The sequence below is a fragment of the Eleutherodactylus coqui genome, chromosome 6 (assembly GCF_035609145.1).
Source record: "Eleutherodactylus coqui strain aEleCoq1 chromosome 6, aEleCoq1.hap1, whole genome shotgun sequence".
NCBI classification, from domain to species: Eukaryota; Metazoa; Chordata; class Amphibia; order Anura; family Eleutherodactylidae; genus Eleutherodactylus; species Eleutherodactylus coqui.
This window is the reverse complement of record NC_089842.1, coordinates 204,015,433-204,036,222: the sequence shown is the minus strand read 5'-3', so window position 1 is coordinate 204,036,222 and position 20,790 is coordinate 204,015,433. Positions and strand designations below refer to the sequence as shown.

Sequence of the window (20,790 nt, the reverse complement as noted above, 5' to 3'; positions counted from 1 at the left end):
TTCCTTTTGCTTTGCTTAGATTCATTCAAATACTTTGGGGTCAAAATATGCAGTACACCCCTAGATAAATTTGATAAGGGGTCTAGTTTTTAAAATGGGGTCATTTGTGGGGGTTCTCTATAGTTTTGGACGCTCAATGGCTCTACATGTGGGCAATGGGGACAGGAATTTATTCCGTTGTACCCTGAAATCCAACTGGTGCTCCTTCCATTATAGGCCTAGCTAGGTTTCCTTTAAGTAGATTAGGGCCACAATGGGTATGTTTCTGAACACGGGACAAATGGGGGTATCCATTTTGGGGTGAACGTCTTCATTCCTATGTACACTTTCCAAAAAAAACAGTTTTTAAATTGACACAATTGCCAAAAAAATGAAAATCATAATTTTTTCCTTCTGCTTGGCTTAGATTCATTCAAAAACTGTGAAGTCAAAAAAATCATCATACCCCTAGATAAATTCGTTAGGGGGTCTACTTTTCAAAATGGGGTCACTTGTGGGCGTTCTCCATCGTTTTGGTCACTCAAGGGCTCTACAAGTGGGCAATGGGGACTAAATCTCCTTCAAGCAAAATTTCTGTTCCGAAAGCCACCGGTTGCTCCTTTCATTTTGGGCCCCATTGTGCATCCAGACATATGATTAGGGCCACAATGGGTATGTTTCTGAGCACGGGAGAAACAGGGGTATCCATTTTGGGGTGCAAGTCTTCATTCATATATGTGCTGTACAAAAAAACTGCTTTTAAAATGACAGAATTACCAAAAAAATGAAAATCGTAATTTTTTTCCTTCGGCTTGGCTTAGATTCATTTAAAAACGGTGAAGTCAAAAAAGTCATCGTACCCCTAGATAAATTCCTTAAGGGGTCTACTTTTCAAAATGGGGTCACTTGTGGGTGTTCTCCATCGTTTTGGTCACTCAATGGCTCTACAAGTGGGCAATGGGGCCTAATCTCCTTCAAGCAAAATTTCTGTTCCGAAGGCCACCGGTTGCTCCTTTCATTTTGGGCCCCATTGTGCATCCAAACGTAAGATTAGGGCCACAATGGGTATGTTTCTGAGCACGGGACAAACAGAGGTATCCATTCTGGCGTGCAAATCCTAATTTTCATGTGTAGTATAGAAAAAAGTCCTGTCTTTAAAATGACATATTTGCAAAAATATGAAATTTTTGTTTTTCTCTTCTAAATTGCATTGACTCCTGAAAAAAAACTGTGGGGTTAAAATACTCATGACACCCCTCAGTGAATACGTTAAAGGGTGTAGTTTTTAAAATGGGGTCACTTGTGGGGGTATCTATCATTTTGACTCCTATGAGCCTTTCCAATCTTGGATTGGTGTAGGAAAACAAAGTGTTCCTCAAAATGCTGAAAAGTAATGTTACATTTGTACGTCTCCTAAATGGTTGAAAAAAAACACGAAAGTTTTTCCAATGTGCGCCCAAAATAAAGTAAACGGATGGAAATATAAATCTTAGCAAAAATTTCTATATTATGTTTGCACATATTTGAGATATTGCAGTTGGAAATGTGAAAAAATGACGATTTTTTCAAAATTTTACCAATTTTGGCGCTTTTAATAAATAAACACAAATTCTATCGGTCTTTTTTTTCCACCTAAATGAAGTACAATATGTGGCGAAAAAACAATGTCAGAATCGCTTGGATATGCAAAACCTTTCTGGTCTTTTTCCATGCTAAAGTGACACGTGTCAGATTTGCAAAATTTGGCCTGGTCATTAAGGCGCAAACAGGCTTGGTCACTAAGGGGTTAAATACAGCAAACATACAGCATTAGTGAATATTCACCAAAAGCGTCAGTGGTTTCTTAAGTCCATAGACATAGTGCATTAGAGTGTACCCATGCAGAGGTACTGCTGGAGGTGTATAAGCATGTAAACATGTCAATACAATGTTTTGGGGGACTTTCTCCATTTTCAAGGATCAACGTGTGGTCACAGACTATAACAGGCTATGGATATGGACTTTTAAGAAACCACTTTGGACAGTGCTGGTGAACTTTCACTAATATAGTATATACATGATATTGGATTTGGCTCGGGAGGGGTAACATCCCTCCTTAAGGAGAGCATTTAGAAGGTGAGTGAGGAGACTTCTAAGGCCATCCATGCTCTGCTGGGTAATATGCAAATAAGGAAGATGGAACAAAATCTCTGCAGCTCCACCTATTGGATGACAACATTCCTTCAAATCAATCCTTGACCCTGTTGATTGGGAATTTAAAGCCAAGCCAGAATCCATACACAGACCTTATAAAGAGGCAAGCATTGATTTGAAGGAATGCTGCATCCAATAGGTGGCACTGCAGAGGTATTGTTCCACCTTATTTACATACTACTGTATTTGAAGCATTTGCCTATTACACATTTTTTAGGAATGAAAATGAAAAGTGTGGATTGTGCATTTCTTCATTTGAGGTTGTTCGCGTGGGTGGGAGGACCCATAAATTTTCATGTAGTTATACGAGAAGTTGTATTTGCAACAGTTTGGTCAAAGAGCCCACTGTTAGAAAGGGTTACCTCCAGCAAGGGAAAAAATTACTAAAGTATCCCCATGTACCTCCCATTAGAAAATGCAGGCACCTCATTAACATTTGTTGACCCTTCACCTGGCAGCAGATGAGGGTAAGTGGACTTTTGCAATAAGTAGTTGAGTAATCCTGAAGTAGACTGTTGCCTAATTTTACATTTAGGAAGTACATGAACAAAAAAAAAAAAAAAATCAGTACTAAGGGGGCATAAAGTCGGGGGTTCATTATGCTGGAACCTCCGTTCAGAGAGATTCGGCACAAAATACCAAAAGAAGTAGCGTTGCATGCATCACTTTTTCTACTGGTGAAATACATGGTAGCTGAGTGGAAACGGAACAGATCCCATTATAGTCAATGGGGTCTGTGCAGCGTGGTTCGGTTCCGTCATAAGACCCCTTTGGCTGTGGTATTCCGCTTTCCTGCTTGCCAAACTGAGAAGGAAAACGGAACCCCCTTTGATGTGAAAGCAGCCTAACCTTTGGGTTTTCAGTCCAGTTTAGCCACGTTTTGTTGTACAGTGGTTTCCAAAACTAAGGAATTTTAATTCTTCCCATGATTTTATTTGCTTTGATAGCAAATGCCCAGTGCTGGTTGTTAAACTTTAAAAAGAACTAAATAACCAAAATGTTTTTCTATTAATTAAAACCAGATCGCGAAACATATTTTTTCCAATTTTTATTTTCAGGGAGACGGAGCAGAGTAACAAACGACAGAAGAATCAGACCCCAATTGTAGTCTGCCACCATGGTGACACATAGGTCTGTGTAGAAACCAACTATCCAAAACTACAAATACTGTTGGTTTTTTTGTTGTAAATATAGTACAAAGTAGTTTTATATTTTACTTTACATTAGTGTTTTTCAAAGCACTATGTCCGTGCAGAAGAGTGTATCTGCTGTAAAGTGGCTTGAACACGGCAACAAGGCCTGCAGGTGTTACAAGTGGATTTTATCCATCTCACAATGATGACAATTTCATCATCCAGGCACTAAAGAACTGTTCTGCATGTCCGCTTTATTGTGATGGGCTGACCCATCTCCTGCCTGACCTTTCTCCTATTCCCTTCCTACTAGATCAGTAATTGCACTGGTTGCTAAAGCAAATATCTTAGTGTTGCATTACTACTCATAAACTAATGTCTCTTTTGTTTAACTTTGAAAGTTTTTTTAATAGTGGGCAATACCAGTACTGAATATTTAACCCCTTCATGACGCGGCCCTTTTTTTTCCCATTTTCGTTTTTTTCTCCCCCCCCCCTTCAAAAAAATCCTAACCCCTGTATTTATCCATCAACGTCGCTGTATGAGGGCTTGTTTTTTGCGGGACGAGTTGTATTTTTCAATGGTACTATTTAATGTACCATGTAATGTACTAAAATACTTTAAAAAAAAAGTCTAAGTGGAGTAAAATGGAAAAAAAAAAACGACATTCTGCCATGATTCAGTGCGTCTTGTTACTACGGCGCACAAACTGCAACAAAAGCTACATGATAACTTTATTCTATGGGTGGGTACGATTACTACGATACTATACTACTTACTATACTACTCTCTTTTTTCAAAGACATCTAATTTTTTTCAATTAATTTCTGCAATTATCTTGTGCGCACAATAACTTTATTTTTCCATCGACGTAGTTCAGCGATGGCTCATTTTTTGTGGGATGTCCTGTAGTTTCCGATATTATTAATTCGGAATATGTGCGACTTTTTGGTTCAATATGTATTTATTGATTTTATAATACAGAACGTATTAACAACATCAACAAAATGGCATTAATGTTCAAAAAGAGGATTAGGCAGCCCGTTGAGCCGGGCGTGGTGGCCTGAAGGCGCGACAACCTGTCTCTCGGTGTCTACCCTCCTGAGGCAGTCACCCAGGTTCGGTAACTATGTTAAGTGAGGCTGCTGCCCAATGAAATTGGTATTGCAACATTTTAGAAACATTATCAATAACAAGTAAGATAGTAGGGGGGGGGGGGGAGGGATGGGACCGTGGGGATATAGCGGGTAGGAAGGAAGGGGGGGGGGCTGTCAGCGGCCTGCGCTCCGAATCGATTTACAGAGATTGCGTGTCAGTGGAACATCTAATTTAAGTTATGAGGGTAGTGTACCTGTTAGTAGCCAAGCCTTTAGGTCAGGGGAGTTCCTGAACAAGATCCAGGCCGTCCAAGCGGCGAAGTACTTTGGGGAGTTTCCTTTACCTGCGGCACCAAGGTCCTCCATGTGGCATATGTTATCCATGATTTCTAGCCAAGAGGTCCTCGTGGGAGGAGAGGTTGTCTTCCAGAGTCTTGGTATGTTCTGTCTCATGGCTATCAGGAAGAATCTAAAGACGCTTTTCTTTGCTTTGAAGATAGGTCCCCGGACCATGGACAGCAGGGCCACCTCAGGCCTCAAGGCCACCTTGTCTTTGTAGATTGCGTTGTATAGATTTGTGATTTCCTGCCATAGGGGCATGACCAGGGGGCAGGACCACCAGATGTGGGTAAGATCCCCTTTCCCGCCCTGGCATCTCCAGCAGGCGTCCGGGGTTTGTGGGTATATTTTGACTAGTTGCGCCGGGGTTTTGTACCACCTAGTTAATATCTTGCAATTGGTTTCCTGAAATTTAGCGGCTGTTGCCATTGAGTGAGTTAGTGTAAAGGCGTTTTTCCAAGCTTCCTCCTGGAAGGTTTTCCCTAGCTCCCTCTCCCAACCCGCGACAAAGCCCAGTGGGTCCTCTCGTGTCTCCACTTCCAGGAGGCGGCTGTATAGGGCTGAGACTTTGGTTGGGCTAGAGGTCGGGGACGTGCATAGATGTTTGAAGCGAGAGAGAGGGGTCTGTAAGGAGGTCAGGGGGCCCAGGGATAGGACAAAGTGTCTAATCTGTAAGTACTGGAACCACGCTCCTGCCCGGGGGCCGCCCCCCTCCAGCAGTTCAGCCATTGGTCGGACCCCCGACAACGACACCACGTCCCTAACCATAAGAGGCAGTGAGGACCCCGCTGAGAAGGGCATAGTGTCCTTCAGAAAGGCCGGTAGTTCCAGGTTGCCCGTAATAGGGGTGAGGGGGCCAGGGCGGGAGACTAGGTCCAGGTGTGGAGCGCACCCGTTCCAGGCCTCTAAGATCTGTTTCAACAGGGGCGAAATCAAGTCCGTTTCTCTCATCCTTGACGACGGTAGCCAGAAGGAGCCCGCTGCCAGCGCAGGAAACGCTTCCCGCTCTAGGTCTACCCAGAGCTTGGTTGGGTTGTTGTGTATGATGTCAAGAACACATCTACATATAGACGCCTTATAGTATGTGGAGAAGCAGGGTATGTGGAGCGCACCCGTTCCAGGCCTCTAAGATCTGTTTCAACAGGGGCGAAATCAAGTCTGTTTCTCTCATCCTTGACGACGGTAGCCAGAAGGAGCCCGTTGCCAGCGCAGGAAACTCTTCCCGCTCTAGGTCTACCCAGAGCTTGGTTGGGTTGTTGTGTATGATGTCAAGAACACATCTACATATAGACGCCTTATAGTATGTGGAGAAGCAGGGTACGCCTACTCCTCCATCTCCCTTCCTTCTGATAAGTGTCTTGTATTTAACCCTTGGTTTAGAGCCTCCCCATACGACCTCTAGAGTTCCTGTGGAGCTTGGCCAAGTATAGGTTTGTGATTTTTATCGGTAGGGTTTGGAATAGGTACAAGAGCCTGGGCAGGACATCCATTTTTAGGACGTTTATTCTCCCTAGCCACGATAGGGTGAGGGGCTTCCACTTGAGGAGATCCTTTCGGATATTATCGAGCATATGCTTGAAGTTTGCGTCAAAAAGATTTTTGGGATCCCTGGTAATATTTACGCCTAGGTATTTAATGTGGTCGTCCTTCCATTTCATGGTAGAGAATTTGCTGATAGCGGTGGCCACCTCCGGGGGAATTGAGATATTGAGGATTTCTAATTTATTTATGTTGATTTTGAAATTACTAATTTTCCCTTATTTCTCAAATTCTTTTAGGGCTATTGGGAGGGCAACCCTAGGATTTGTGATGAATACTAGGAGCTCATCAGCAAATAGGGAGAGTTTGTGTTCTGTGGCGGCTAGCCGTACCCCTTGGATGTTGGAGTTATTTCTTAGGGCGTTGGCCAGGGACTCCATGACCAGGACATATAGAAAGGGGGAGAGGGGGCACCCTTGTCTCGTCCCATTTTTTATTTTGAATAGTAGGGATAGGGCCCCATTGATTCTGACTCTAGCTGACGGGTCGCGATAGAGGGCCATGATCCAATCGATAAATCTGGGGCCCAGTCCTATCTTCTTCAGAGTCGCCTCTAGGAACCCCCAGTGGACCCTATCAAACGCTTTTTTTGCGTCCACTGACAATAAGCACAGGGGGATTCCCGAGAGGTGAGCCCGCGAGATCAGGGAGATTGTTCTTATAGTGTTGTCCCTTGCCTCACGGCCCGGGACAAAACCAGATTGCTCACGGTTGATTAGAGGTGAGATGAGAGGCCTCAGGCGTGAGGCTAAGATTTTGGAAAACATTTTAGTGTCGATGTTTATTAAGGATATAGGGCGGTAGTTGGAGCAGAGCATGTGGTCCTTCCCCTGCTTAGGGATGATAGTGATAATTGCTTGAAGAGCCTGAGACGGAAAGGGGCACGATCCAGAGATAGCGTTGAAGGACTGGACTAATGAGGGGGATATGAGGTCCGCAAACACTTTATAGAAGTGGGGGGTGAACCCATCCGGGCCAGGGCTCTTTCCCAGCTTGAGGTTTTGGATTACCTCTTTTATCTCTTCCTCTGTGAAGTTATTCTCTAGACTCGTTGCTGTCTCCTCCGGGATAGAGCCAGGGGCGAACCTGTCTAGGTAGTCTTCCGTTGCCTGGGTTTGTGTGCCCCCCCCCCCCCCATCTTCCGGTAAAGTATACAGTTTCTGGTAGTATTGCTTAAAGCAATCCAGAATGTCCTTATTGGCATGGATTATTCCTTTAGAGGGGGAGTTGAGAGAAGTTATGTATGGGGTGGGTGTCCTGTGGTGCAGGGCCCCAGCCAACATTCGCCCGCACTTGTTCCCCTGCTCGTAGAAGCTACCCCTCCATCTGTCCCTAGCGCATAGTGATTGTTGTTCTAAGATAGAAAGTACTTTGTTCCTTGTGTCTGATATATCTGCTCTAAGTGCCTCGGATGGCGAATTCTTATTAGCTGTTTCTAGACTACCCAATCTGGACTGTAGGTTTTTTAACCCTTGCGTCCGTTCTCGCTTCAACTGCGCGCCATGGGAGATGAAGACTCCTCTTATAACGCATTTTAGGGCCTCACATTGATTGGGTCGGGACGTAGGGTCGTGGAGGTGGTCCGCCATGAAGTTCTGGATCGTTTGTTTAACCTCATCTAAGCAAAGGGGGTCTTTAAGGAGGTTATCGTTGAGGCGCCACGATTGGCATCCTCTTCTGTCCGTGAAGCCCTGTAGCGACCCCAGGACCGGAGCGTGGTCAGACCAGAGGAAGATCCCAATTAAACTAGGAGATAAATCTAGAAGGTCGTGGGAGATGAACAGATAGTCTAGGCGATTATAATTGTTATGGGCTAATGAGTGGAAGCTATAATCTTTGGTTTTAGGGTGTAAGAGCCTCCATAAGGTCTACTAGTTTTAGGGAGATTAGTGCTCTCTTGAATTTTCTGAGCTCTGAGAAGGAAACCCCGGACTTACCCTCTGCAGAGTCCAGGGCGGGGTCGAGGCAGAGGTTGAAGTCCCCTCCTAGGATTATCCGGGAACCCGCGGCGAAGGTCGACAGGGCTTCCAAAGTCCGGAGACCAAAGGGAACCTGAGCTTGATTAGGAAAGTAAACATTTGCAATGGTTAGGACCCTGGTGCCGACAGATTTTGAGAAACACGTATCGTCCGTCCGGGTCTATCTCGGAGGCGATGACCTGGTGTGGGAGGTTTTTATGTATTCCTATCGAGGTACCGCTTACTTTCTTCTCTGGGTGGGAACTATGGAACCAGGTAGAGTAAAATTTCGACTTACAGTTAGGAGTGTTGTTCCGAGTAAAGTGGGTTTCCTGGAGGAGTACGATCATGGCTTTGTTCTTGTGGAGATGTTTAAGTATTTGCCCTCTTTTAGAGGGTTTGTTCAGGCCTCTAACGTTGTAGGTAGAAAACGTTAGCCTATCCATTGTCATTCTTCAAGAGGAGAGCGTTGGTCGCTAACAGCCTAAGGGAGGACTGGGTAGGAAAGAAGGGAGGGGTGTGAAAGCAAAAACAAACTGTACATCCAGGAGAGCCAGGAACATGGTAGGCCATTCCCAATCGTCGTCGGGTGTTGGACCACACAAGGTGTTGTCCAGCCTATTGGAGGTAGTAGTTGACAACAGCGGGTCAGGGTGCCCCCAGCCGTCACTTGTATAAATCAGTTGTCCCCCTACCCGGTTAGGCGGGAGGATCTAGTTGATAACCAGGTTAATTAATGACAAAGATTAATTTCAAGAAACACGGCAAGTCGTAGCTAGGTAAAGAACAGTAGTAAGACAGGTGGTTTAGGTTTGTAGAGGAAGCGCATAGCTTGTAGGTGTTAGTTAGCTATGAGTTTAGGTAGGTGAAAGAGAGAGACCAGGAGCAGAGGGAGAGGTCGATGCGATTCACCGAGCGGGCGAGGGGGGGGGGGGGGCGGGGGGAGCCCCCGGGCCCCCAGCCGCCCGCGGTAATAAAACTCTGCAGAGCGTCCAAAGAGTGGCATCTTGCGATCCTCTTCCGGGTCCACGTGGGGCTCAGATGCCTCTTATGTGGGGGAGATGTGGGATCTTCATCTTGGCGGCGATCCGGGTTTGCGATCATTCCGTCTGCGCGCAGGGCCGACGGTATGCCAAGTTTCCGGTGTTGGTTGGGCTGGCAGGAAGGGCGGAGCCGGCCAGTCTGGTATGGAGATCATCGGGAGTTCGAAAGTTCCCAAGAAGTTGGGGAGGTCCCCCAAGGAGCGGAAGGTAGCGGATTTGCCGTTTTTCCAGGCTGTCCGTTGAAATGGGTATCCCCATCTGTATGGGATGTCCTTCCCTTTCAGGGCCTCCAGTATTGGTCTCAGTGCCTTCCTTAGTTGGAGAGTTCTCTTTGCTAGATCTGGCAGTAGCAGAATGGGTCGGTCTTGGTAGGATAGGTCCCCCTTTTCTCTTGCTTTTTTCAGGATGTCCTCTTTATCTTTATAAAAGTGGATGCGACAGATAATGTCCCGGGGTCGTTTCGGGTCGAGGTTTTTGGGGCCGAGAGATCTGTGAATACGATCGATCTCTATAGGTCTGTCGCGGGATCTTTGTATGAAGGCACCGAAAAACTCCTGGGCCCATTGCTCTAGTTGCGCATTAGTGATGTCTTCTGGGAGACCCCTCACCCTGATGTTGTTTCTTCTGTGTCTGTTCTCTAAGTCGTCGATGTGCGCGAGGATGCTGGTGATCTGGGTGGAGTGTGACATGATGGCTTGTCTGTGTGTTTCGAGCGTAGCGTAAGTTTATTCTTGGGCTTCTTCAATGGCTACTACTCTGTGCCCGATTTGCTGCATGTCTTTTTGAATCTGTAACTGCTTGTTTGTGGGCTTGCTTGAGATGTGAAAAAGAGGAATTTATTTCGGCTTTGGTTGGGAGAGCTCTGAGGTGGGCCTTCCAGTCCCATTCGCCGTCATCTGAGTGCGTACTAAGTAATGGGGAGCGCGGAGCCCGTTCCCCTCTTGTTTTCTGAGGTAGGGGGGAGGGAAGATCGTTACTTGGGCTGTTGGTGGTGTCCCTTGTTACTGTGGGGACTCATGCATGGTGTGGCATGAAACATGAGGTGGGGGCCTCTAGTGGCCATGATTTCATCATCATGATCTGCTGGCCATGGAGGATAGGTATGAGGTGCGATTTTTCCCATCCCTGAGGCTTCACTGGCTCCATGTGGGTGAGGGGGCTCTGTGGCCGCCATCTTGTAGGGATTAGCTTTATACAGCAAGTTTGCTGCATTTTTCTTCCAGGGCCCCCGAGAGACTGTGCTTACATCATTCTCCTCCCTCCCCTCCTCCTGTGTCACGCACCTTGCAGCCCTCGGGGCTCTGTCGGCTGGGAGGTCCGGGGTCCCGTAGGTGAAGGAGTGCTCGCTTCTCTGACTTCCGTGGGTCCCGCTAGTCTCTCCGGCGGTTTCCTGAGCTGCTCCGCTCTCCTCCTCCTCACTCTCCCTCCAGGTCGCCCCCCCGGCTGTAGCGGATCCTGTCGCGCTGGTCCGGGTGTGCTGTGTCTCTGCTAGCGGGGGTGCGGGTGCCAGCGCAGCTTCCCGCCGTCCTCTCTCCAGGTCTGCCTCTGCTTCCTGTGCCGTAGCTGCGGCCGCTGGGCTGAAGAAGCGGTTAATACCGCTCGGGTCTCTCTCTGCTGGTGCCGCTGTGCGGGGCTGGGTCTTCCTCTTCACCATCCCGTCGGGTAGGTGTTAGTGCGGTGCCTATTTCTCTGATTCTGCCTGTTTTTTTTTTTTTTTTTGTGAACAGACCGGGAGCTCGTCCTCAGTGCGGTTTATCCCGCCATTGGCAAGCCACGCCTTCCTATGTGCGACTTTTTAATCGCTTTTTATTGTGTTTTTTCTGGGAGACAGGGTGACTGAAAGTGCATTTCTGGTGTTCTTTATTTATTTTTTTTCGGACGACGTTTACCGTGCGTGGTAAATAATGTGCTACTTTAATAGATCAGACTTTTACGGGCGTGGCGATACCAAATATGTATTTTGATTTTATTTAGACTTTTTAATTACAGATATGGCAAAAGGGGGGGGGGGATTTAAACTTTTATTACTTTTTTTTTTTTAACAATTAAAAAAAAACTTTATTGCTCTTTTTTTCACTTTACTTTTAAGTCCCCCTGGGGGACTACAATATGCGATACTTTGATCGCTCCTGCAGTATGACGTAATGCTATCTCACCGCCGGGGGGGCCATACGGGACCCTCGAACAGCGTTCAGGGGCTTTAAATAAATGCCGCTGTCAGAATTGACAGTGGCATTTAAAGGGTTAATAGCAGCGATAGTCTGAACGCGGCTATTGCTTGCGGGTGTCAGCTGTACTAAACAGCTGACAACCTTGCTGTATGCAGAGAGGTCACCCCGCGACCTCTCTTCATACATACCCCGACGCTCCAGGACGTAAATGTATGTCCTGGAGCGGGAAGGGGTTAAAAACAAGAGTGCGCACAGGAAAAATAAAAAACAAGACAAATGGCAAAATAGAAGGAAGGGACTCACCTGGTACAGAAGGCTTCACCTCCTGGCAGGCTGTCGTGCCCATAGCTAATGAAAGGATCCCAAGACTTAGCAGGGCTCGGAGAAAAATAAATAAATAAATAAAAAGTTCAATAAACCACTAAAATTCTGCATTCAAAGTGCTTAAAATCAGATACATTTGTCAGTAAGATTTATAGTAAGGTACTCACTCAGTGGGGGGTAGATTCCAGAAATATCCCCCTTGGTGTCCATGGCTTTACTACTTTGGCATTCCTGGACATCAGAAGAGGAAAGGGGTTGGAATCAACCCCCACTCCCCACAACTGAGAGGCACAAGGAGGAGCACTTTTACATGGGGTATTGGGATTAGTGGCAGAATGGGGAGAATGTGCAGAGACTAGTTGTAGCTTTAAGAAATCTTTTATGGCCAGATGGAGAGAAAGTAGACAATGCCAATCAGAGAAGATGTCACCTATGATCCACTGTAATCACTGATCACTGTGCAGAATCGGTATCTGACTATTATATGGTGACTGCATTATACAGAGATTATCACGATTATATAAAATGTGTGTATGTATATTTTGGGGTCAACCACAGTCAGCAGCCATGCAAAGCAGCTGTGTAGGAAGGGGTGAAACTGGAGCTGGTCTTTCCAGCTAGGGCTCTGCTGACAGCATTGAATTTCTACATACCGGATCATTTTCCTTAGATCCCTCTTCCCCAATGAGATAAAGGTGAATGTTTTACCAAGGATCTATAATACCTCCATCCGACACGTAAATATATTGCATGGTGATGTGGGCACAACTTGTGTACGTGCTCTAAGACCATCTGCAGGAGTACTTTACCAAAAAACAGAACTCCTCTACCAAAACATAACACCTCTCATCCTGGCTGCTTAAAGGGGTTGTCCGGCCGTAATACATTCACGTGAGCACTTCTGTTTGCCCATTACAATGTGCACTGTAAATTGACCACTTACCTACAGGGGTGCCCCCCGTTTCTGTTTTTGATTTCTATGGAACAAATCAGTTTTTAAATGAGCATGATCAGAAGGTTAGAAAGATAAAGCATAAAAATCAAATCCGTTAATGGGAGCAAACTGATATATAACAGGTCCATTTTTCTAACCGATTCGTCGACTGGATCTGTTAAAAGACCAGAAACTATGAATCACGTTTTGTTACCTGTTCTATAAAGGGAAGGAAAAAAAAGGATCAATTCAAAATGGAAATCAAAACACGGATGTGAACAACTCCTTAACCCCCTTAGTGACCACGCCATAGTGTTTTTACGATCTGCCCAAGTGGGCTTCTATCACTGAGGACGTAGAAACATGCTTCCTGCAGGGCTTAAAGCCGCGTTGGCTATGGGATTCTGCATGCGTTTGCTCAAATTAGCGGGTCGGAATTACGTAATCCACTCACAGAAAACTGAATGCAGCATGTTCTATTTTACCGCAAATATTCGTAACATAGAGCTCATTATGCTCCGTGGTCGCAGTTATAACCGCACCCCTTAAATAACCACATTATGTATGGGCTGAGGGTACCCGCGTCATTGCTAAGCGTCGGCGCAGGAAATATGAATGAAGGCATACTGCGCATGACCGTCTGTGTGAGTAGGCAGTTATGCGCAGTACAGTATGCGGTCATACGTAGCACCACAACCAGGCTCATAGCTGGGATCTGCTGCGGGCCTCCGCAAGTGGATTCCATCTACGGACGTGTGAGCCCAGCTGTATTCAGATCGTTACCTGTAATATGTAATTTACAAGAAGCCCCGGGAACGCTCGCCTTCATGCAGTTCCAGGAGCAGCTTGTTGAGCGCCTTCTGCACAAGAAACCCAGCACCTCAGCGAGCTTACGAAGCCTCATAGAGCACCACTTTACACCCCATCCCGGCCACTGGGGTCAAGAAATACCCCCCCAAAAAGCGTGAGGGGGAAGGATACCCGATTTTATTGCCCCATGTGCCCATTCCAACCAGCCTCTGTAATTACCCCTGTATTCAGACATACTACACAGTTTACATCATTACTTTTATCGAAGATTTGGGGAATGACAAAAAATGGGGATGGGGGGGGATTATTTTCAGGTAATCCATTTTTTTCTGCACGAGTGAGCAATTGGTCCTGGAATTTATTCAGTTGTGCCTTAAAATCCAATGGGTGTTCACTTAATTATAGGCCTAATGTCCTGTAAGTAAACTGGGGCCACAATGGGTATATTTTTAAACACGGAACAAACAGGGGTATCCATTTTGGGGTGCAAGTCTTCATTCCTATGTATGCTGAACAAAAAAAAAAAAAAGTTTTTAAAATAACAATTGCAAAAAAAAAAAAAAGGCGGAATCATTCAAGCAAAATGTCTGTTCTGAAAGCCACAGTCTGCCCTTTTCATTTTAGGCCCTGTTGTGCATACAGACATAATATTAGGGTCACAAAGGGTATGACTCTAAACACAGGACAAACAGGGGTATCCACTTTGGGGTGCAAATCTTCATTCATATGTGTGCTGTACAAAAAAAATAAATAAAAATTTTTAAAGTGTCAATTCCCAAAAAAACGAAAATCGTAATTTTTTCCTTCTGCTTTGCTTGAATTCGTTCAAAAACTGTGGGGTCAAAATACACAGCACACCCCTAGATGAATTCGTTAAGGGGTCTAGTTTTCAAAATGGGGTCAATTGTTGGGGTTTTACATTGTTTTGGTCACTTAAGGGCTCTACAAGTGGGCAATGGGGCCTAAATCACCTTCAAGCAAAATGTCTGTTCTGAAAGCCACAGACTGCTCCTTTCGGTTTGGACCCGTTGTGCATACGCACATAATATTAGGGCAACAACGGGTATTTTTCTGAACACATGTTAAAGTGACACGTCAGATTTCTAAAATTTGGCCTGGTCATGAAGGCGCAAACAGGTCACTAAGGGGTTAAACACAATAATAATTATCATAAGAGAGCCCTAATGCCTCTGTTAGTAATGCCTTAAGCATCCTCCTATGGGGAACTAAAATAGGGCTAATATGGAACAGTAGGAATCATTGGCCTTTACAGCTTTGCAGAGTTGGTCATATAATACCATACATATAAACTATAGCTGGCCATACATATTAAATAGAAGTAGGTTGCTAACTGAAGAACCATTGGCTGGTCAACGCTTATTTCACAGATACGCCAATACACATTTTAGTCCATCTACTGGCCATCACAGTAGTTCAAAATGGCTATACAATATTCAATGACATCATATGATGGATGAAATATCTTCCTGGAAACATTCTTTCATGTACAAATGATCTTTCATTGAAAGATCTTTTGTCCAATTATCAGATGAAACTTTCAAACCATGCAGAGTTTTGATGGGTTTAGACGGAACGGTTACACTGTACAACACAATTTTTGTAACCGCTACGCAGATAGGTGGCGCATAGTAACTTTAGTGCGCTGAATTCAAATATGATATCCGTATTTTTCTGCCACGTAAGGTTTTCCAGTTATGGGGAATAATGTAATCCAATTACCATTTTATTGTATTTTTTTGAAATATGCCTATACAATTCATCCGGTAGGCTCGCCATTAACCTTGCTTAACCCCTTGAGTGGCACGCCTGGAAATTTTCCGGGATGAGCTCCACTGCTTATAGTGATATAGCCCGAAAGATTTCTGGGCTATGTTTCACTATGGGACCGTGCAGGGTACTGGTGTCTTATATCTCCACCGGAAGTAAGGTGTGGCAACATAATACAGCTGTCAAGGAAAGTAATCACGATCGGCGCCTCTCCAGAGGAGACCAAGACGGCAGGAGCAGAGCCGCGACTGTGGGAGCGGCAGAAGCCACGGAGGAGGACCTAAACGGCAGGAGCAGAGCCGCAATTGTGGGCATGGCAGAGGCAGACTCGTAGCAGGACACCGCCGACGATGCGAGCGCTGGAGGACAGGGGCCATTGGCGTTCTTAGGGGGCAGGAGCTGAGCGGAGAGTCTGGGAGTGGCAGGGATGGAGCAGACTGCTAGTAGTGGACTGGATAAAAGGTCGGTGTAGAGGCAGGGACAGGGAGTCAGGCTGAGGGGGAAGGAGGATGGAGTCATGTCCGAGGCGGGCAGCAATGGTGTGTCCGAGGCATTTTTTCTGGGAGACGGGGTGACGGAAAAAGTGCATTTCTGGCGTTCTTTATTTTTTTTCAGATGACATTCACAGTGTGGGGTAAATAATGCAGTACTTTGATGAATTGGACTTTTACGGATGCGGCGATACCAAATATGAATTGACAGTGACATTTAAAGGGTTAATAGCCGCGATCTGTTGCGCAGCTGATTGTAGCCATTACGCGTGGGTGTCAGCTGTTATAAACAGCCGACGCTCGCTCTGTATGAAGAGAGGTCATGCGCAATCTCTCTTCATACGTAGCCAGACACTGCAGGCTGTAAATGTACGTCCTGGAGCAGGAAGGGATTAATTTGCAGGGTGCAAAATTTTAAAACATGGCAAAAATAGCTAATTTAGCCTATCTCACCATACAAAAACAGAATAGAAAGTGATCAAAATGCTGCACGGATCAACAAATGGTACTAATGAAAAGTAGAACTTATCCTGCAAAATAAAACCCCCTACACAGCTCCATTGATAAAAAAAATTAAAATGCTAGGGGTCTTTGAATGCAGCAATAAAAAAAAAAAACAATCTTTTTTGCAAATTGTGAAAAAGTAGCGAAAGAGAAAAAAAACTATTACAATTTGATATTGGCATAATCTTACAGGCCTGTAGAATTACTTCAATATATTATTTACGTATACAGCTCAGAGAATGCAGTGAAAAATAAAAATAAAAAACATGCCAAAATTATAGATCTTATTAATCTTGCCACTAGAAAAAAAAGGAATAAAAAGCAATCACAATCTTACGTGTTCCTAAAAATTAGATAAATGAAGACTAGAGTTCCTAAACAAGGCCTTCTAGAGCTGTGGTAATACGGCTCTTGGAATGTGGCGACACAAAAGCAAAACTTTAAAGAAAAAAAATGTTTTAAAAAGTAGAAAAATAGCAAGACATAAAAAAAACTGTATAAACTTGGTATCGCCGGAATCGTGTGACTCAGAGAATATTGATATCACATTATTTATTCTGCACGCTGAACGCCGTAAAAATGAAATCCAAAAAACAAAATGGCAGAATTTATTTTTTTCCCCAATCTCTCTTTCCAATTTTTTTACAAACGTTATGCAATACATTATATATACCCAAAAATGATGCCATCAAAAAGTACAACTTGTCCCGCAAAAAACAAGCCCTCATATGGCTGTGTCAATGGAAAAATGAAAGTTATGGCTCTTGGAACGCGACTGCAAAATTAGTTAAAATTAAATGATTGGCCCATTTTAAAAAAACCTGCACGACAGGGTGGTAAGAAACAAAAGTGATTGCGCAACTATTCCACAGTCGCTGTTACACGCCACGTGCTGAGTGAACACTATAAGGGTAGGTTTATGTAACATATAGGGTATGTTTCCATGTGGCGTAAATACTGCGGATCTTTCATCAATAAGTTATAATTAATGAACTGTGTTTTTTCAGGTCATTGGTTAGACTAAAAAGAATCAAAAATCGTAAAACAGAAATACATGTTTGGTATCGCTGCGTCTAAGAGTCTGATCTATCACACACGGTGAATGTCGTCCGGAAAAAAAAATTTAAATGTCAGAAGTGCTTTTTTGGTCATTTTGTTGCCAAGAAAAAGTGCAATAAAAAGTGATGAAAAAGTCGTATGTATTCCAAAATAGTACTAACACAAATAACAGAACGTCCCGCAAGAAATGTGTCCTTGGGGACAACTATGGGGACAGAAAAATAAAGAAAGTTATTGCGCGCAGAAGATGGCGGCAAAAAATTAAAGACATTACCGTATATACTCTAGTATAAGCAGAGTTTTTCAGCACATATTTTTGTGCTGAAAAAGCCCCCCTCAGCTTATACACGAGTGAGGGGGAAAAAAAAAACCAGCAAAAAAAACCCCTGCAATACCAACCTCCTAGCTCGTGTCTGTGTCCCCGGCGGTGATTGGCTGGCGCTCAATCCAATCGCAGCGCTTAATTACACAGCGCTGACGGAGGGAAAATTCAAAGCCGAGCAGAGAGAGGACAGCGGGGAGAAGTCTCAAGCAGCTTGTCGCGCCGCCGGGGGGACCATCGCGCCGGGGACACAGACGCCGGCTGGGAGGTGAGTATTGCGTTTAGTCTTTTTACCTTGCATATACTCGAGTCAATACGTTTTACCAGTTTTTTGGGGGTAAAACTTATTGACTCGGCTTATACTCAGGTCGGCTAGTACTCAGCCTAAAAGACTACCCCTTTATTCAGGCTAGATTTTTAGCACCACCATATATTATTCATGACGGCCATCTTCTCTGACAAGACCACCTCCATAGAAGACCACTATTAAATGCAATTTTGGGTGGTTGTCTCCAAGAGGTTTCACTATACAAGGAAATGAAAAAGAATAGTGACAGGTGAAAACACAGGTGAATACTCATGACAGATACTTCTCAACTTCTTTTTAATCGCAGCTTTTTTTTTTTTTTCATTTTTATTGTGACGTTGGAAAAATCAGAAATATAAAATTTACCCAAAATTACTTTTTTGATTTATTCAGATTTTTTTTTTATATTCAGTTAGTAAAACAAGTTTTATACATATATACAAATTTAGATATAAAAATAGACAACACATTGTAAAGAAGAGAAGAAAAATAAGTTTTGCATCAGTTTCCTGCTAGTCTATATATTATTTACACACTAATGATTATGCTGCAAAACTGACCAAAATGTAAGAGTGCAAATCATCGCAGGGCTTAATCTTTTTACCCTTTTTTTTTTTGCAAGCCCTTCTTGTGGCAAGGTGACTAAAGGCCTGAATTAAAACAGACTGATCTACAGATTATTTTCCGCTTACAATACACTTCTGAAAAGGAGCGTATATGTTAAAAGGAGGTAGTAGGCATCACCAATGGCTCCACGCAGGTAACTGCATTTAGCTAAAAATGTTCCTTTATATACAATTGTTCTATAGCATATAGCCTTACTGTGAGATGACCGATGTTCTTCAGAATCATCCTTCCAGAAAATAATGTTTTTGAATCACTTTCGGAAGCTACTGGCACAGTTATTTAAATCCATTAGGTAGGTCAGTTCATCAAAATGGAGCAAAAAAACCTCTGGATATGCAGAACGTTTTCTTTATATCCTCCATTTCTTGCAGAGTCGTAAAACATTGGGATCACGAGCCAAAATTCATTATGTTTCCCATTAAAGGTTATTGCATTTCATGTACACACATTTAAAAACAAAAATGATCCTGGGGCGTTCTGATTGAAGCAGAGTGTCAGTATTAATGGTTATGAGTGGAGGAGAGCAGTTTTAATAAAGAGTAAGATAAAGGAGATTACATTACAGCAAGCTCAGAGACCGGGATGGATCTTGCAGTTGTGCCACATATTTTCCTAATGTGTTTAATGGTATTTTCATGTAAATCTTTGGCTGTATATGTCCTTGCTAAGAAGAAGCTTCCAACTACAAATCCCCCTGGTTTCCAGTAGTTTTACTATGTCTTCGTGATGAAGAATCCCGCGTCATGCTAATAGGGTTACTGATTTTTGAAGTACCAGGTACACAGTTTCCTTTGCTCAAGGGGGTGTTAATTGGGGAAGAGGAGTTTAAATGGCTAAAATCGGAAACTCCGTAAGTTCTTAAAAGAGGTGCTTGAAGGGTGCTGTTCGTTGGCAGACCTGTAAAAAGATGAAAATAGCCATGAAAAATAGTGTGCAAGGCCAAATTCACATCTGTGCTGGAATGTTACTATGGAAAGCGTTCACTGCGTTCCCCGCAGCGATAGTCCAACAATGAAACGCAATGAAAATACACCCATGGACAGGCAGCCTAAAAGTGCATGATTGAAACTGCAACTTTGTTTGCCAATATGGAGCAAAGCAAGCTTAAAGGGGTTGTCCAGCAAAAGCAAGTGGGGTTATACACTTCTGTATGGCCATATTAATGCACTTTGTAATATACATCGTGCATTAATTATGAGCCATACAGAAGTTATTCACTTACCTGTTCCGTTGCTAGCGTCCCCGTCTCCATGGTGCCGTCTAATTTCAGCGTCTAATCGCCGGATTAGACGCGCTTGCGCAGTCCGGTCTTCTTTCTTCTGAATGGGGCCGCTCGTGCCGGAGAGCGGCTCCTCGTAGCTCCACCCCGTCACGTGTGCCGATTCCAGCCAATCAGGAGGCTGGAATCGGCAATGGACCGCACAGAAGACCTGCGGTCCACCGAGGGTGAAGATCCCGGCGGCCATCTTAGCAAGGTAAGTACGAAGTCGCAGCAGCGCCGGGATTCGGGTAAGTACCGGACGTTTTTTTTTTACCCCTGCATCGGGTTTGTCTCGCGCCGAACGGGGGGGCTATTGGGAAAAAAAAAAACGTTTCGGCGCGGGACAACCCCTTTAAGTATCAATATTACCTTTTGATACATTGTATCCATATGCTGCAAATGCTGCAGCAGCTCCAGCCATTGCTCCTGCCATTGCTGCTGCACTGCCAGCGGTGGACTTTCGGCTTCGAGATTTACCCCCTTTTGTTCCATTTCCGCCAGTTTTTGTACGTGCTCGGTTGCGATTTGTGTTTGCTCGTCCGCTGATAGAGGTTTCCTGATTGAAAATTCCTGTAGAAGAATAGAAAATGATCAATACAATGATAAAATCCAATTTATATCGGTAATTCACATCATGCACATGACCACATGTGTGGATTGAATTGTAACTTATTAGATCATGTCATTCAATATTTAAGAAATCAATCTTGCAGATACACAGAATAAAAAGCTGTGTTGAGACACAAGGCAAGATTTGTTCTCCCATCCCTTGTAAGTGCTCTTGTTGTGGTCTCCTGGACAAAATACCCAGAGAACCCAAACACCTCTCAGGCCTAATGTATCGATGGCTAGCCGAGCTAGAATATGACAGCTGAAAAGGCAGTCAAACACCATGAGCTTTCATCTTAAAG

The 20,790-nt window shown here is 44.3% G+C and overlaps 1 protein-coding gene across 2 annotated transcripts in view; it reads right to left on the bottom strand.

The window, feature by feature from the left end:
• Positions 1 to 18,330: 18,330 nt before the first annotated feature.
• INO80 (INO80 complex ATPase subunit) overlaps positions 18,331 to 20,790 on the bottom strand; it is a 158,150-nt gene continuing 155,690 nt past the window's right edge. For both annotated transcript variants that reach the window (XM_066608638.1, XM_066608639.1), the window contains exons 35-36: positions 20,249 to 20,449; positions 18,331 to 19,515 (exon numbers count right to left, since the gene is read on the bottom strand). In XM_066608638.1, the coding sequence (XP_066464735.1) occupies positions 19,301 to 19,515; positions 20,249 to 20,449 (416 nt within the window). In that variant the 3' untranslated portion in view covers positions 18,331 to 19,300. The remainder of the gene's footprint in view (positions 19,516 to 20,248; positions 20,450 to 20,790) is intronic.